Source organism: Rana temporaria, chromosome 6 (genome assembly GCF_905171775.1).
Source record: "Rana temporaria chromosome 6, aRanTem1.1, whole genome shotgun sequence".
Classification (NCBI taxonomy): Eukaryota; Metazoa; Chordata; class Amphibia; order Anura; family Ranidae; genus Rana; species Rana temporaria.
The window spans coordinates 94828358-94847083 of NC_053494.1; the positions used below are offsets into that span (position 1 = coordinate 94828358).

General features: G+C 43.5%; 1 protein-coding gene across 3 annotated transcripts in view; it reads right to left on the reverse strand.

Moving 5' to 3' along the window:
• Positions 1-18726, reverse strand: part of LOC120943613 (katanin interacting protein) — a 227576-nt gene that overhangs the window by 158033 nt on the left and 50817 nt on the right. For all 3 annotated transcript variants that reach the window (XM_040357002.1, XM_040357000.1, XM_040357001.1), the window contains 2 exons: positions 8143-8222; positions 4413-4538 (listed from right to left, as the gene is read on the reverse strand). In XM_040357002.1, coding sequence (XP_040212936.1) covers positions 4413-4538; positions 8143-8222 — 206 coding nt within the window. The remainder of the gene's footprint in view (positions 1-4412; positions 4539-8142; positions 8223-18726) is intronic.

Sequence of the window (18726 nt, forward strand, 5' to 3'; positions counted from 1 at the left end):
TGTTAAACAAAACAAAAAAATCATGCTCCTGCCCCTTTAACCGCTTCCATACCGCACAAATTACAGCACTCCTCTCCTACATCATGAGTACATTTTTTAGCACAGCAATTATGACCTCCAAACATTATGTACCGGTATATATTTTTTAGCAGAGACCATAGGGAATAGAATGGTGGTCATTGCAACTTTTTGTCACACGGTATTTGCACAGCAATTTTTCAAATGACATTTTTTGGGAAGAATAATAAAAAAAAAAACACAAAAAAAACAAAAAAAACCATAAAGTTAGCCCATTTTTTTGTATAATGTGACAGATGTTACGCCGAGTAAATAGATACACGTCACACTTTAAAATTGCGCACACTCATGGAATCGCGCCAAACTTCGGTACTTAAAAATCTCCATAGGAGACCCTTAATTTTTTTTTACAGGTTACCAGTTTAGAGTTACAGAGGGGGGTCTTGAGCTAGAATTTTTGCTCTAACGTTCGCAGCGATACCTCACATGTGTGGTTTGAACGTCATTTATGCTGATGCGACCTACGTATGCATTTGCTTCTGTATGCAAGCACGCGGGGACGGGGGCATTGACATCTTTCTGGCAGAGGGAAGCAGATTTCCCTCAAAAATGTTATGGTACTTTGCCCTATCCATTTTTCTTTTATCCTGAAAAGTGTCCCAGTCCCTGCTGCAGAGAAACACTCCCATAACAGGATATTACCACCTCTATGCTTTACTGTAAGAATGGTGTTATTTGGATGGCAAGCTGTATTGGATTTCAGCCAGAAATATTGTTTGATAATGAGGCCAAATAATACAATTTTAGTCTCATCTGACCAGAACACCTTTTTTCTTTATTTGTTCTGAGAAAGAGGTCCCACAGGGACAATACTACAACATAGAAATATTCCCAAGAATATGGATCTGAGGAACATCTTGGTTAGCGTTATTTCCAGGGATTCAGTCGCCCGGTATAGCTAGCAGAGTGGTGGTAGATTAGTACATTTTAGGTATCAGAGTTACTTCCTCTGAGGGCCTGGTCCTCTTCGGAATATACAAAAAGTTTCCATAGCGTCCATGTTTTGAAATACGTTTCCTGTCTATTTTGGCCTGTTAGTATAAGATTTTCCATCTTATTTATGTCTTCTACTTTCCCAAGCCACATGTCAATGTTTGGTGGTTGCGTTGATTTCCACTGTAGGGTGACATATGCTTTAGCTGCATCAAGGAGGTGGCGTATTACTGATTTCTTATAGATGCATTCGGGAATGTCAGAAGTGTGAAGGAGAAAGAAAGCGGGTGCGTTCTGTGAATTTTTAAATGATCTGGTGGACAGTTTTCCAAAAAAAAACATTGTCCTGATTTTATAGATTGTTTCTTGGATTTTGGTGCAGATGGAGGATTTGTGTGTGAATCTGAGGATATGATGTCATTGGCTGTCACTAAGCTGGCGTTTTAGCTCTTGTTCCTACCCACCCAGGCTCGGGGGGTTGGTAGCCTGCTGGGGGTGTGATTAACAGGGTGTAGGTGAGAGAGAGTGCGTGCGATAGAACACCAGTCTCTGTACAGTAGTCTTCTAATGTCGTAAGGGGTTGACTAGGTAGGGTTGCTAGGAGGTGGTATGGGCCTCAGGAAGTGAAAAAGCTGTAGTGATCTGAAAAAGTCTAAGCAAAATTTGCCTGTGAGGTTCTGCTATAGTCTTCCAGTGTCCCAAAGAACTAAAGTGGAAGGCTTGGAAAAGGCCCGCCCTGCTTAATCCTCGAAAGACCATATCATGGAGGCCTGGTTGGAAACGGGGGTTACTCAGTATAGGAAGTAGGGGGGAGTTTCAGGATGAAAGAGAGGCTTGGGATATAAGATGTGAGCAGATTTTGGTGGTAGTGCCAATCAATGGGTGGCGTTTGATAGTCATAGGGAGTGCCGAGTAGCACCAGGGGGCTCTGTGAAGAGGGATGTCACTTTAGGCTTGCTCTATTTGAGGCCATAGCTTCATCTCCCGATGTCTGCACCAGTCTATTAGCCTACCTAGGTAAGTGGCATGGTAGTAAATGCAGCACAGTGGTGCAGTGAGTAGCACTTTCGCCTAGCAGCAAAAAGGGTTTCTGGTTCGAATCCCGACCACAACACCATCTGCCTGGAGTTTGCATGTTCTCCCTGTGCCTGCGTGGGTTTCCTCCGGGTACTCCGGTTTCCTCCCACACTCCAAAGACATGCTGGTAGGTAAATTGGATCTTGTCCAAATTGGCCCAGTATATATATGTATATCTGTGTGTATGACTGTGTCCCAGGCGTGTCACGATCCTACGGGGTAAAATGACCGCACCAGCCAAGCAGACCCTGGCTGGAAAAAAGCGCCCAGAGGCGATTCAGTTCGCATGAGTAGCGCTATACAAGTCATTCATTCATTCATTCATTCAGTAAGTGCGGATGTCTGGCAGTGCCAAACCTCCATGTTGTTTAGGGAGGGAAAGTATCTTCTTGCTGTGGCAGGGTCTTTTTTGTGCCCACACAAACACTATAAACAGCAATTGCACTTGTTTAAAGTAGCTTACCAGGATATGGACGGGAAGGGTCTGTAGGAGATAGAGGAATTTAGGTAGTTTAAAGTTTTGAAAATTTTGGGGGGTGAACGTGCCTAGATACTTTAAAGCTGTTTCTGTCCACTTTAGATTGATACTAGTTTGGAGCCGTGTGAGCTGTGGCTGTGGTATGCCCACAATCTTCAAGGTGCATTTAAAGTGGTAAGATGAGACTAAAATTTAATCATTTGGCCTCAACACCAAATGATATGTCTGGCGGAAATTCAAAGCATCTCACCATCTAAATAACACCATTCCTACAGTAAAGCATGTAGGTGGTAATATCCTGTTATGGGGGTGGTTTTCTGCGGCAGGGACTTGAGCACTTGTCAGGATAGAAGGACAAATGGATGGGCCAAATACCATCAAATTTTTGAGGAAAATCGGTTGCCTTCAACCAGAAGGTTGTCAATGGGAAGAAGGTTTACCTTCCAACATGACAATGACCCAAAGCACACAGCATAAATTACCACAGTGGTTGAAGGAGAAAAGGGTGAATGTCCTTGCATGGCCTAGTCAGAGCCCAGACTTAAACCACATTGAAATTCTGTGGAATGACTTGAAGACTGCAGTCCACAAACAGTCACCATCAAATTTAACAGAATTTGAGCAGTTCTGCAAAGAAGAGTGGGCAAATATTGCAAAATCTAGGAGTGCAAAGTTAGTAGAGACATATCCCAACAGACTAAAAAGCTGTAATTAAAGCAAAAGGTGGTTCAGCAAAATAGTGACATAAGGGAGGGGGGTGATCCTTTTTCTAACTCAATGATTCGGTTTTTTATTTAAAAAATGTTTATGACATGTTGGTATTATAAGATGCACTAGTAAATACAGCTGGGTAAAACAAATAACTATGGGCCAGATCCACAGCCAGCCGCCGTAACTTAAATATTCCCATTTAAGTTACACTGGCTGAAAATTTCTACCTAAGTGCCCGATCCACAAAGCACTTACCTAGAAATTTTCGGCTGTGTAACTTAATCCGGCCGGCGTAAGGCGTTCCCAATTCAAATGGGGCGAGTCCCATTTAAATTAGGCATGCTCCGGCGCCGGACGTACTGCGCATGCTCGTGACGTCATTTTCCCGACGTGCATAGCGCGAAATTACGTTACGCCGAGCTTCGTGAATCGCGCCGGGTCAAAAAAGTTGGGGGAAAAAACGAGTTGCGGCGGGAAAAATAAAACAAATAAAAGCGTCGCTGGAAAGAAGGGTCTGCTTTTACAAGGTGTACTAACTTTACACTTTGTAAAAGCAGCCCTAATTTTACGATTGCAAACTAATACTTATGGAGAAAAAACAAAGCTGAAAAGCTTTGTGGATCTCCGTAAGTGCTAATTTGCATACCCGAGGCGGCATTTCGACTCGAAATGCCCCCAGCGGCGGATGCGGTACTGCATCCTAAGATCCGGCAGTGTAAGTCCCTTACACATGTCGGATCTTCTGTCTATCTCTTGGAAACTGATTCTGTGGATCAGTTCCAAAGATAGAAACAGGGATCCTCAAAAGAGATACGCAGGCGGATCTGCTGTTCCGCCTGCGTATCTCTTTTGAGGATCTGGCCCTATGTCTGTCTTTATTTCAGGCTGCAAAGCAACAAAATTTGATTAATTTTGAAGGTAGATTAACTTTTTTTTTTGACCCACTGTATGTAAAACACCCCCTCCATTGCCTTTGCAGCTTAAGGGAGAGCAGTGTAAGGGGGTAAAACAGCAGCTCAAATGTTTGTCTTTACTGCCCCCCAACTGCAACCGTAAACTAGACCTAAGGTAATCATCTTTCAATGAAATTTCACCCCAAACGCACAGGACATAAAAATGAATGGAATAGCATTACCTGTTGTTCATGCTCATCACTCTGATCAGAATGCCCATCTTCATCAGTTTCAAAATCTTCTGAGTAATTCACATTTGGAACAATATGAACAGCTGGTCCACTTTCGGATTTAATGTTTATGGAGCTCTACAAATATTACACATAGTCATATGTAACAATATCATCCAACAAAGAACATCAATGACAGTTTTAGAGGACCTTAGCTTTAACAAACAAACCCTGATTTTAGATTTGTAGATTTAGAGCAGTAGATTTGCTTACATAAACTATATCCATTAGATAAGTAGATAAAGCACAGACAAAATAGATGCGTGGCCTTTGATAATGCAGAGGGCTAAATGTTGGTGTACTGAAGAAAGGTAAGCAGCACACAATGCACCAAAAAGTCCCACGGAGACACCCCAAAGTATCAAACCATCAGCCTTCCACATGTGATAATAAATCTGGCAGGCAGTAGATTTTACAGTTTTACAGTGATTGTAAACTTTTTTTCCATTTTTTTTTTTTAACAAGCAGGTTCATACTTACCTGCTCTGTGCAATGGAATGGCCATGAAACATCCTCTTTATGGGTTATGGCACCGCCACTCTTGGCTCCTCCTCTTCTTGGTGTGCCACCACAGGAAGCTGCTTCCTATCAGAGCACACCTGTGGGCTTCATCCCACAGTGATCTTTACTGTATTAGCAATAACAGTGTAAAAAAAATTGGGAGAACCTTTAAATCCAGGATGGACAAAATGCCTCCATTGGGATTAGGAACAGGTCTTAGGAAAAAAAAATGAAAAAATTAAAGGAACAATAATTTCCTGATCCAAAATCATTAAACGGCTGAAAAAAAGGTCCAGCCAACACTGCTAAGACATAAGAGGATGTGAAGCGGGAAAAAAAAAAGGGGGGGTGGAGACAGACAAACTTATATCTTATAACCTGTTGAGATCAGCTCTTGCATCCAAGCATCAGGGTTTGGAACTGGTGGGGACAGACCATCTTAGAGAAGCAGATCTTTTGGGGGTTTCGAGTTTTTGGATTGCCATGGATGCTATGATGCTGTGGAGGTGGAAGATGACTTGTGAGTCTAGTAACTGTAACCTGACCGCCAGGAAGAAAAGGAGTACAGTATTTGAGGGGTAGTTGTTGACTTGTGTAACTGAACTCTGAGGAAGAGGGCTTTCCCTTTAAAATGCATAAGCCTACTTGCATGTATTGCATTCTGTTGTGGTGCATTAGAAAAGGTATTTTCCATTGGTCATCAAATGGAGACTTTGATATTTGATTTGATACAAGCTTGGGTTTTTAACACTTTTGTAAGTAGTTGAACATGTTATATTAATAAATGGTGTCCAAGTTACTGCATTAGACCTATGAGCTTTATACCTGCACATCTGAGGTAAGAGCTCACTCTTAAGGGCTTCTGATTCCAGGACTGGGTAGAAAATCCACACTGAAAGATCTGGCCTTGGGGGTCAGATGCATAAACATCTGCCCCACACTGTCAGAATGTTGCGTTGCAATGGTCTGGAGTAAAACTGAATTGATGGCACAGCCTCAAAGATTCAACTATTAGACCCAAAACCCTCATGCAGGCATTAAAGGAGTTGTAAAGGCAGAAGGATTTTATCTTAATGCATTCTATGCATTAAAATAAAAAGCCTTCTGTATGTAGCAGCCTCCCCAGCACCCCCTATAACTTACCCGATCCCCCTATCTGTCCAGGGATGTCCATGAGTCTTTCGGCCGTCCCTGACTCTCCCTCCTGATTGTCTGATACACAGCAGTGGCGTCATTGGCTTGGGTGCCCCCCCAAAGGGCCTAGGCATGTGACTGGAGTGACAGGAGTTTGTCCAGAGGCAAGAAGATTCTGGACATGGTGTTGTCCAACATCAGGCCCAGTTGCTTCAAATTGTGAGATGGATCCAACAATGACTTCCTCAGACTGAGGATCCAACCTCAACCTCTGCAGAGAGAGAGAGAGAGAGAGAGAGAGATGACCCAGAATCGGACCTTAATTGAGGGAGAAAATAAGAGGGACAGGGAGAAGGGAACAAGAGGAGGAGAAGGTAGGGAAGGATATAGAGAGGCGAAGGGGCTGCTGAAGAGACGTGTATAGGAGAGAATAATGATTGGGCAAAAGGATGGGGGTGGATGGGTGGTAGATACCAGCTCAACCCATTGTCAGGATAGCATGTTAAGATGATCCTGTGGGCAGCATATTCATGAGGGTGTCTAAGGCAGAGAAGCGGAGCCAAACGGACCACAGTACCTTGTATTTATCAAAGGTGTCAAGAGCCAACATCCCCTCCAGGAGAAAGCTTTTAATTGGTAATGCTGGTAACCCAAATGTGGATATCATTAAAATGGAAATAATGGAAACTGTAAGGCCCCGTACACACGACCAAACATGTCTGCTGAAACTGGTCCGCAGACCAGTTTCAGCGGACATGTTTGGTCGTCTGTACGGCCGACCGGACATTTTTACGGCGGATCGGACAGGTTTCCAGCGGACAAATGTTTCTTAGCATGCTAGGAAACATGTCCGCTGGAAGCCTGTCCGTCGGACATGTTCGGTCGTCTGTACAGACTCACCGGACCTGTCCGCTCGGCCGAAAGCCATCGCATGCGTCAAAGTGATTGTGTGTACAACCAAGTCGAAGTGTGTACAACCATCAGACAGAAATCTCCGAGCGGACATGTCCGATAAAAACGGTCCGGCGGACCGTTTTCATCGGACAGTCCGTCCGTGTGTATGAGGCCTAAGTGTCCTGGATGTCTACTGAGGCCAGAATATCATCCGGAAGAAGATCATTGCGGCTTTACTTCCAGGTTCCCTACTGCGCATGTGTGACTCACGTTGTGCAATCCGGGGGGGGGGGGGGGCACCGGAAGTGGCGTAGATATCCGTAGATATCCTCGGGTGGCTCGGGTATCTATGCCCGGAAGTGGGAGCAAAATACCAGGTATCTACTCCCCCCTCCCCCTGAAAGGTGCCAAATGTGACACCAGGGGTTCTAAAAAGTGGAAGTTCCATTTTTGGGTGGAACTCCGCTTTAAGGCAGAAAATTCTAAATATCTTATCTGAACAGATGTTAACAGAAATACAAATTAATTGCATCAGACAAACCCACATAGGACTATCTCCAACACCAGCTTAAAAAACACTATATATACACACAACGTTGTATGGAAAACAAAAATATGGAAAGGCAAGTTTGTAAAAATGTGAAAGTCATATAAAAAGATATAAGGTAAAAACACATCACTACTTTCTCTTTAGCGCCGGTTCACACCGGTATTGCACGGGAATGTGGAGCGAGTGCAATTCAGTGCTATGCGAGTTTCAGCCCATTCATTGGAATGGGCTGAAATCGAACTGAATCGCACCAAAAGTAGTGCATGTGCTACTTTTAAAAATGCACTATAACCGGATTGCATGGTACTGTAGTACCTTGCGATCTGGTGCAGGCAAACGCACTGTTTTTGTGATCAGCACTTGGAGTGTCGTTAGGATTACACTGACACTTGCAGCAGATTGCGCACCCAATGTGTTTTGAACGTGGTGCGGTAAACGCGCAAGGAACGTGGGTTTTCTCGCACAACATTTTAGTGTGAAAGGGCCCTTAATGAGAATTAGCTAAACAAAAAATGCGAATTTCCACTATTTGTACACTGACAAATATGGAAACATTTTATAATGGCAACACTAAACCAAATAAAAAAAAAAGAATTTTGTTACCTGCACCCATGCTTTTCTTTGTATCTTGCCTGGAGCTGTATGATTTCTCCTCCCATCAACAGTTATTCCATCATCTAAAACTAAACAAGCCAAAACAGATTGTTAAATAGCTTCAATACTATTTAAATGTAATTCAGCTATTCAATTGAGCCATGATTTGTGGAAAAAGCATTGCCTCTTGCCCCGTACACACAATCGGAATTTCCGTCAGGATAAACGCAGACGGATTTTTCTGATGCAATTTCGTTCAAGCTGTCTTGCATACACACTGTCGACCAAATTCCAACCGTCCAAAACGAGGTGACATGAAACATTACGACGAACCGAGAAAAATTAAGTTCCATACAGACGAAAGGGAATTTCCGATATAATTTTTTTTCATCGGAAAAAAAGAGAACATGTTCTCTTTCTAAGTCCGTCTGAATTTCCGATGGGGCACACACGCGGTTAGAATATCCGATGAAAAAAATTATGTCTTTTTTTTTCATCGTAAATCCTGATCGTGTTGTACAAGGCATAAGACCACAAAGGCTGGAGGAAGGTTTAGAAGTACTACCACTTATTGCACATACTAAATCAATAGGAGGTTAATTCTTGCAATTTCTGACACCAATGCTGGGGTTAGTATTGTGTCCAATGATGCTGCAGTATGCTACAAAAAAAAATGCAGCAGGACTGAAATCTTTGGGCGTTGAGGTGGATTACAGTCCAATCATTTTGAATAGGCTGCCTAACTTGATGTAACGCACCTCAATGACTGAAAACACACTGCTATAGTGCGAACCCCTCAAAGCGTCTGGGGCCACACTCAAATCGCTCTATATTTTTTTAATTCACCACCACTGGTCTAGAGGAACATTCAAATCCTAATCCCGTTTCATTAGAAGTTCTTGTTGTAAACTTTGGACTGATGTTGTAGATATTAGATATTACTTTATAGGAGTACCTTTTCCATTTCACAGAGGTGATGCATGCAAATGTATTCCTTGAAGCAGGGTTCCACCCGCGATATATATTTTTTTGTTTAAAGTCAGCAGCCATTGTAGCTGCTGACTTTTAATAAGGACACTTACCTGTCCTAGGTGCCTGTGATGTCCCCCCCCCCCCCCCCCGAGGTCGATCCCTCAATCCTAGCAGCTCCTGGCGCCGCCATCCTCACTAGGGGAAACAGTCAGTGGAGTCTTGCGACTTCACTGCCCGTTTCCTACTGCGCATGCGCAAGTCTCGCTGCACTTTGTGAATGGGTGGCTGCTTTCTGGGATACACACAATTCCCAGAAGGCAGCGCGCCCCATTCCTCAGAAGACAACGCGGGGGAGGATGAGGAAGAAGACCTGCTGTGGCATGGGAAGAGGCAGATTAGGAACATCCGCATAGCAACTGCCATTTCTGGAAAGCACATTTTTTTTTTCAATTTTTGCAAGATTTTGGTGTATTTTTTTTAGGGTGGACCTCCACTTTAACAGTTCACCTATAAGAGCATGTTATACTCGTATTTAGGGTGTAACATGCTGCTATACCCTCACTTCCCGCCACCAGTGCTGCCCACTCTGTGACAGTGACATGCTGCTATACCCTCACCTCCCGCCACCAGTGCTACCCACTCTGTGACAGTGGCTGGGGGGTTGGATCTTCTCCTCGCTCCCACTGTCACAATTTGAAAAACGGCGCAGCTGTGCTGGGCTCTGCCCACACAGCCTGTAATTCATTCACACAGTTTCCTGTGAATGAATGAACTACAAATACTATTGGCTGCCCCCTGCCCAGTTCTAAATAAACTGTGAGGGTGCTAGCGAGAATGCTTGTAGCCCATTGACTCTTTCTCTAGTTCAGTAGTTGTCTGCCCGTACGGGAGGTATGGCCAGACAGTTGACATAGGGGTTGATTTACTAAAGGCAAATCCACTTTGCACTACAAGTGCACTTGGAAGTGCAATCGCTGTAGATCTGAGGGGGAACATGCAAGGAAAATAAAAAACAGCATTTTTGCTCATACATGAATGGATGATAAAATCAGCAGAGCTTCTCCTCAGCTTTAAAGCGACTGCACTTGCACTTGTATTGCAAAGTGGATTTCCCTTTAGTAAATCACCCCAATGGTCTGCAGAATCCTGGTGCTGCACCTATGATCAGCTGATGCTGTACAGGCCGCAATGTAAAAAAAAAATTATAACCATTTTTTACCTGCAAAAATATGTGCATTTATTTATTTATTTATTTTGAATGATGAACTTATCATTTAAATAATAATAGTTGGATTCTTAATGGAGCCATACTGTGAAGACTGGCAAAATGTGCCCTCTGGAGGTTTCAGGGTATGAGTAAGCATGTGACCCCCTTTCTTAGGACAGTGCTCAGATCTAGCAGCCAAGTGCTTGACACACGTGACACACTTAAGCACGTCACATAACAAGAGAAGGATATTACTGTTGCCCCGGTCATCAATAGGCTGCATGATCACATACGTAAGGGTCTGGTATATAAAGTTTTGCAGGGGTCCTTGTGCTTCCCCCCCCCCCCTCATATTTTGTAAGGTTTTTCCCCCTAAAATTCATACAAGACCCCAGATACTGCATATCCCCAGTGTCCTTAATCAATGACAGGGAGAAGCTTCCATGTATAATAGCAGAAGTAATACTGCTTTTTTTTTTTTCTCCCCATCTCTTGGTCTCCCTCGATCCTCTCTCTCACATGGGCAGGGGAACAGAATAGAGATAAACAGCAGCGAATAGCTGAAGCATTTTTTGAATATATGAAAACTAGTGATGGCAGGTCCAATAAAGGTAATAACATATAATGTTAGAGGCTTAAATTCACCCCAGAAGAGAGGTCGTCTTTGGCAAGAGTTACACCATTATGCATATGCAGGATTTTTGATTTTGGGGGGAGATTTTAATTTAGCAATAAACCCAAGTATAGACACATCAACGGGCAAAACACCCATATCATTTAAGGCCCTAAAACATATAAAACAGATCTTACGTTCTTCCCACTTGGTAGATGGATGGCGAGTAATGTGCGAGGGGATAAAGGACTATAGCTACAACTCCAAAATACACAATATGTACTCTCGTCTGGATCTTTTCTTTGTGGACCAGTTCTACTTAGAAAAGATCAGATCATGTACGATAGAACCAATAACTATTTCAGACCATGCACCTATCATTATGACCTTACACCCAGTCTCAATAGGCCACCTGGAACGAACATGGCGGTTAAATGAGACATTGTTAGACGACAGCCGCATAGCAGAGGATTTAACTATTAAAATTAAAACATATTTTGAAATGAACGTGTCTGGGAAAACCTCTGAATAAGCTATTTGGGAGACCCATAAATCAGTGATTAGGGGGGAACTGATAGCTTGGTGGTCGAGGAAAAAAAAAGAAAAACAAAAAGAAGTAACAGATCTGCTGGAAGAAATAAATAAGATGGAGACAAAACATAAATCTTCTCTAGATCCAGCAGATGCTAAGAGGTTGGAAAACTTGCAAAGTAAGTTGACACAGTGTCTAGATTATAAAACCATAAATAAATATAAATATAGATACTATGCGCACCGGTTCTATGAACAGGGAAACAAATGCGGCCGCCTTTTAGCCAGGCAGCTTAAAAGACAACAAGACTCCAGACATGTTGATAATTTAACAATACAAAATAAAAAAATAGTAGAAACCCAGGCTATTGCGGCAGAATTCCACAAATTTTACAAGACTCTATATAATATTCAACACAAATCGGCAAGTGCCATGAATGAAGATCGATTGGGGGAGATCCGGGACTATATTGCGGACTCAGCATTACCTTTGCTGCCGCCTGAAGCAATGGAGGTAATAAATAGGCCGATCACAGTTGAAGAAGTGAATGGAGTAATAGCAAATTTGGCAATAGGGAAAAGCCCAGGGCCAGATAGCTTTACAAATCTATATTATAAAAAAAATTTCGTCAAACCTGGGTGCCCCAATATGTGACTATTTTAACTCGATTAACATTTTGAATCCACTCCCTCCAGAAGCTTTAGTGGCACACATTACAGACCTTCCAAAACCAGGAAAAGATCCCCAACACTGTGCCAATTATAGACCAATCTCTTTGTTAAATTCTGACACTAAATTATTATAAAAAATTTTGGCACTTAGACTACAGGATCATTTAGTGAAGCTAGTTCACCCTGACCAAACGGGCTTTATGAAGGGCCGTGAGGCTAGAGATAACACCATAAGGGCATTGAATGTCCTCCACTGGATGCAACATGGCCCGGGCAGAGCCCCTAGAATAATATTATCTATGGATGCCGAAAAGGCTTTCGACAGGGTTAACTGGGCATTTATGACGGAGGTCCTGAGACGGATGAGAGTGGGAGATCGTATGATGGGCTGGGTACTGGCGTTGTATGCATCCCCGAGAGCAAGAGTAAAGGTGAATGGCACTTTATCAAAATATTTCCAAACATATAATGGTACGAGACAAGGGTGTCCTCTGTCTTTCTTACTATTCGCGATGATTTTGGAACCCTTTCTCTGTAAAATAAGAAGTAACAATGGAATCCAGGGAACGTGTATTGGGCCGCATGAACATAAGGTCTCAGCATAATTCCGATGACCTGTTGTTCTACCTATCTGCACCGCAGACTTCACTACCTACTCTGAAATATCTAGATTTGGAGTTTTATCACATTTTAAAATACATTTTGAGAAGTCTATACTATTTCCCTGCCATGTATCTTTAAGTATGGCTAAGACTCTGCAAGAAGCGTATCGCTTTGTATGGAATAAAAAATCTCTGGTCTACTTAGGGACGCATATAACGCCTGACCCAAAACTTCTATACGATTTGAATTATGGTGCCTTGATGGAGGGGGTAAGGGAGGACCTTCAGAAATGGAAGGTCAGTTATTAACTTGGTTCGGAAGGGTGAATGCAAAAAAGATGAGTATACTACCTAAAATAATTGACTTCTTACATACAGTACCAATTTCTCTCCCACAGAGTTTTTTTTTAAGGGCATACAGAGGGCCTTCGTGTCATTTGTATGGAATGATAAACACCCCAGATTAGCATATGATTTTCTGTGCAGAGAAAAGTCAGAGGGCGGAGTGGGGTTACCAGATGTAGCATCATATTATAGGGCAATGGCATTAGTATGTATATTGAATTGGAACCACGATTACTCAAACAAAATATGGGTATAATTAGAGCAAACAATAGCAGGAAGGAATTTGGCAGGAACACCCTGGATCCCGAAGGTAGATAGAGGGCTCTCAAAATGGATGTCACCTTTAACTCATAATACGTTAAAGATATGGGATTAAATAAACCAACTAGGAGATTATGCCCCGGTATATCTCCCCTGGCCCCGCTGGAGGGATGCCGTGGTTTCCTCCAGGTGAGGAAGTAGGGTTGATGAAGGCCTGGGGGAAGGACAGGGACACTAAATGCGGCAAATTTGCCCCATGTGGAACTCTGACTCCCTTACCAGAATTGAGGCAGAGCCTGGGAACAGTTCCAATGGAGGAATGGAGGTACCATCAATTAGTGTGCTTCTTTCATAAGTGGAAAACCGTGATAAGACCTGTAAATTCGCTTACTATATTTGAAACTAAATGTGTGAAGATAACAAGGGCTAAACACTTACTATCTCAAATGTATAGATTAATCCTAGGGACCCGGATAAAAACAACACCCTACTATGTTAGAGACTGGGAAGGAGAGCTAAACCACAGGGTTGCCACAAATTAAAAAACGTATTGACTCCTCACACTATACATCGATAAGCTCACAGATACAAGAGATGTCTTTTAAATTTATATCAAAGTGGTATAGAACCCCAGTGAGACTGGCATAGATGTATAGGAACGCAGACAATAGGTGTTGGAGGGGATGTGGACAGGAGGGTACTCTACTCCATCTGTGGTGGTCATGCCCAAAGATCAGAGGATTTTGGCAAGAAATTGCCCCCTGGGTTGGAAGGCTATCTCCTGTGGAAATGGAATTGACCCCTATAAACTTCCTATTCCATGGGTCAGCGAGGTCCATGGGATCATATAAGGATAGTATTACGCCTCATTTATTAATTTATTAAATGCGGCAAAACTATTAATACCTAGACTATGGAAACAGAAGAAAAGACCAACTATTCTTGAATGGAAGAGAGAAGTTAATTTAATTATGGAAGCAGAGAGATGGATTTCTATGGTTAAAGATAGAAAGGATAAGTTTAGAGAAATATGGTCAGAATGGGAACAACGCTCACCAGAGATAGAATAATATAAGGAGCTGCAGAAATTTTAGATGAAATGCTTATGGGGAGAGAGGGAGAGAAGTTGGAGACTATTTTAACAGGGTTTTTCTTTTTTTTCTGAATGCTCATGTTGCTCTGCCCCTAACCCCCACTTGTATAGATATAAGAAGGGGGGGCACTGAGGGTGGGGGTATTTTCACTTGTTTGTGTTTTTTGTTTTTGTTTGAAACAGGAAAGGGGAGAGGGGAAGGGAGATAAACGGGGGGGGGGGGGGGGTAAGTTATAAATGGGTATTCTTTTTTTTTAGAAGCCTCAGATATTATTATTTTTTTTTCTGTAGGGTAGGGTGTTGGGGTAATAGGAGCGATGAGTAATAAGTTATAAAGGAGTAAATGGCTTATTTGCCACACGCAAGGGCTGTTACACTTCCCTCTATCACTTCCCTCTATCAACCTGGGATTCTACAACCATCCACTGGGAAAGTTCCCTTCATGGGACATCTACATGTCGACGGACTGATGTTAACGTTTCCTCATCTGGATTCAGCAGTGGTATCGTTGTACACATTTTTATACCAGTATCATACTTAGCTACATGTTTTTATGACTGCTTTTGCTACCGTTTGGTATTACTCGCACCATTTTTACAGTTTATGTAGCTACATCGATTTTATCTCCAGTGCAAAATTTTGTTACCTACTTGAAGACTATAAACGTTTTAATGCTATTCCCATTGAGCGCTGCCTTTGTGTGTTTTTTTGTATTCTGCTATCCATTTTCCAGTGGTTGGCAGCTGCACTGGGAATCAGCTTGCAAGGAGATCAGCTAAAAGTAGTTGGATCTGTATGTGCGCTATAATTAATCGAAATTAGTCGATTCATCGATAAAAAAAAAAATCGATTAATCGAACACAAAAATTGTGATCAGTAACAACCCTACTCTTATATAATAAGGGTCTTTTTTTTTTTTTTTTTAGGGGGGGTGGGAAAGAGCAACAGGGAATAAGTGGGGGCGAGGGGGATAATTTCCTTTGTCCCCCTTTTTCTTCTTTCTTTTCTTTTTGGGAGGGGGGTTATAGGATATAGATAATGATGTTATAATTGTTTTTGATATGTGATATATTATTAAATGGAATTGTTGTTGAAAAATTAATAAAAAAATTGATAAAAAATACCAGTTACTCACCGGTAGCTGTTTTTCTATGAGTCTTACAGGACGGCACCTTGAGAGTAGACTGGCTCCACCTGACAGGAAACACAATCAAAAAGAGGTTTAAAAACCCCGCCCCTCCCCGTGCACCTCAGTTCGTGATAAAGTAACCACCATAAGAGCACGGGAACCAGTATATGAAATACAAACCATACGAAGTCATCAGGGTGGGAAATAGGCCTGCCGTCCTGTAAGACTCATAGAAAAACAGCTACCGGTGAGTAACTGGTATTTTCTCGAGTCGTCTTCCAGGACGGCACCTTGAGAGATAAGCAAGTAACCCTCAGGCCTACCTTAGGGCGGGACCACTGCCTGCAGGACTCTTCTGCCAAACGTCAAGTCTTGGGGTGACAGGAGTTCCACTCGGTAGTGTTTTAGAAAGGTGTTCTGGCTTGACCACGTTGCTGATCTACAGATTTGTTCCACTGAAACTCCTGCTCTCTCTGCCCAGGAGGTTGCTATAGATCTCGTGGAATGTGCCTTGACTTTAGGTACTGTTTTGCCAGCCTTACTGTATGCTACTGAAATTGCCTGTCTTATCCATCTAGATATGGAGGCTCTAGATGCTTGACAACCCTTTTTCTGTCCAGAAAAATTGATTAGCAAGTGTGATGAGCGTCTGAACTCGCTCACCCTTTCTAAATACATTAACAAACAGCGTCTTACATCCAAACAATGAAAGGTTCGCTCTCTTTCATTCTGTGGTTTTGCGCAAAAAGAAGGAAGTATAATTTCTTGTGACCTATGAAACTTCGTTGCCACCTTAGGTAGGTACAGGGGATCCTGACTTAGGACTACCCTGTCCTCGAATAAACGAAAATAAGGCTCTTTGATTGAGAGCGCTTGCATGTCTCCTATTCTTTTGGCCGTGGTGATGGCCAAAAGAAAGGAGAATTTAAATACTAACAGCCTAACCAGAATGCTGTCTATCAGTTCAAACGGAGGTTTGGATAGCTGGTCTAACACCAGGGAGAGGTCCCAAGGGGGAACTCTGGATATCTGTATAGGTGACAACCTATCCCTGGCCGTCAGGAACCTCTTAATAAGAGGATCCAGGGCCAGCCTCTTGTCTAAAAAGTAGGACAAGGCGGCAACCTGTACTCTTAGGGTTCTCGTAGCTAGTCCTAAATTTACCCCTTCCTGAAGGAACTCCAAGATAACTGATATTTCGGGTAGTGGGGCTTGTCTTGCTGCGCACCAGCGTGAAAACACCCCCCCAGGTCTTGGCATAGATCTTCCTGGTAACTTCTTTACGACTCGCTAAGAGGGTATCTATTACCTTCTCTGAGCAACCCTTCCGCTGCAGGTTCCACCTCTCAAGTACCAGGCCGTCAGACTGAAAAAGCCTGGCTCTGGGTGAAAGATCGGTCCCTGCCGCAGAAGGTCCACCCGGACCGGAAGAGGGAGGGGAGGAAGGACCGACCACTGTTCTAGTATTGGGAACCAAGATCTTCTGGGCCACCAGGGAGCGATCAGGATCAGCTTCCCTTGTGACCGACTCAGTTTCTGTAATACCCTCGGGATCAGATTTAGGGGAGGGAAGGCATAGGCTAGGTAAAATGTCCAGGCCTGGGCCAACGCGTCCACACCCTCCGATCCCTGATCCCGGGAGAGGGAGAAGAACCTTTCTATCTTCTTGTTCCTCCTGTGAGCAAAAAATAGGATTTTTATAACGGCTTACCTGTAAAATCCTTTTCTTGAAGTACATCACGGGACACAGAGAAGCATAGTAATTACTATGTGGGTTATAGAGAGTACCTTCAGGTGTGGACACTGGCACGCCCTTAAGGCAAGAAGTTCCCTCCCCTATATAACCCCTCCCATGGAATGCACCCCAGCCTAGCAGACACTAGCCCTTCTAGGGTCTGACACATTCCCTAGAAGGCTTGCCGCTTTGAGGGGATTTTGGGGTAAATGAGTGAGGAGGAAAATTGGTGGGGGAAGATGGCGGAATTCCAATCTGTAGCCTTCCTTCACTATCTGCAAAATGTGAGGACTCCGCGTTATGCTTTCCCATGCTGGAAAAAAATCGGGAGAGCCTTCCCCCGACTCTCGAGTCACTTGGAGTCTTTCCCAGCGGGTTTAGGATCAGGGAAAAGGATTCCCCTTTTGGTTTATCCTTTCCCGTGATCCACCTCCTATTAAAGGCCGCTCTTCGGTCTGAAGGTCGGTTTTTATTCTGGGGGCCTCGAAAAAATCTCCTCCTATTTTGTTTAGGTTTGGGAGGGAACCGTTTACCCTTTTCTGAGGCTCTAGTTAGAGCCTGGTCTAAACCTGTCCCAAAGAGGAGGGATCCCTCAAAGGGCAGGGCACAGAGACGGGATTTGGAGGCCAAATCTCCTTCCCATGTTTTGAGCCATAGTGCCCTTCTTGAGGCGTTAATAAGAGCGCCCGTTTTAGCAGAGGCTCGAGCGGTCTCAATTGATGCGTCTGCTAGATAGGCGACAGCGCTACCTATGACTCTAAGGGAATCTCGGATATCCTTAAATTTTGAAGTCTGCGGGATATGTTCCAACATCCTGGACAGCCAGGTATCCGTATTCCTGGCAATGCAGGATGAGGCCAGTGCGGGCCCAAGGGCTGCCGCATTAGCCTCCCAGGCCCTGCGAAGGGAGGTCTCTGCCCGTCTGTCTAGTGAATCTTTTAAATTCCCAGCATCCTCAAAGGAAAGGTCAGACTGTCTAGACAGTTGAGCTAGGGAAGCATCTAGTTTAGAAAAATTTGTTTTCTAGTTCTTCCTTAAAGGGACAGCGCCTTTTCCAGGTTTTGTACCTTAGTAACTTCTTTTCAGGTTCAGCCCACTCTCTTAGAACTAAGTCCTGAAGAGATTGGTGAACTGGGATAACCTTTGGCTGGGGTTTAGCCAAACCCTGGTACATTTTATCCTGTGCTGACACCAGTTTGGCCGGCTGCTGAATCCCCTCAGAGGTATAGATAGCCGCCAGTAAACCACCCATGTCATCTGCTGAAAAAATAAATTTGCCTGATCTAGCATCTTCATCCTCATCATCTGTCTGGCTATCAATGAGACCTTCTTCCTGAGCCTCCGAATCCTCAGAGTCTGATAGAAGAACGTCCCTAGCCCTCAACAATCTCAGAGCCAAGGTGGATAAGCTTTCCTGTGAGGAGGGCCCAGCT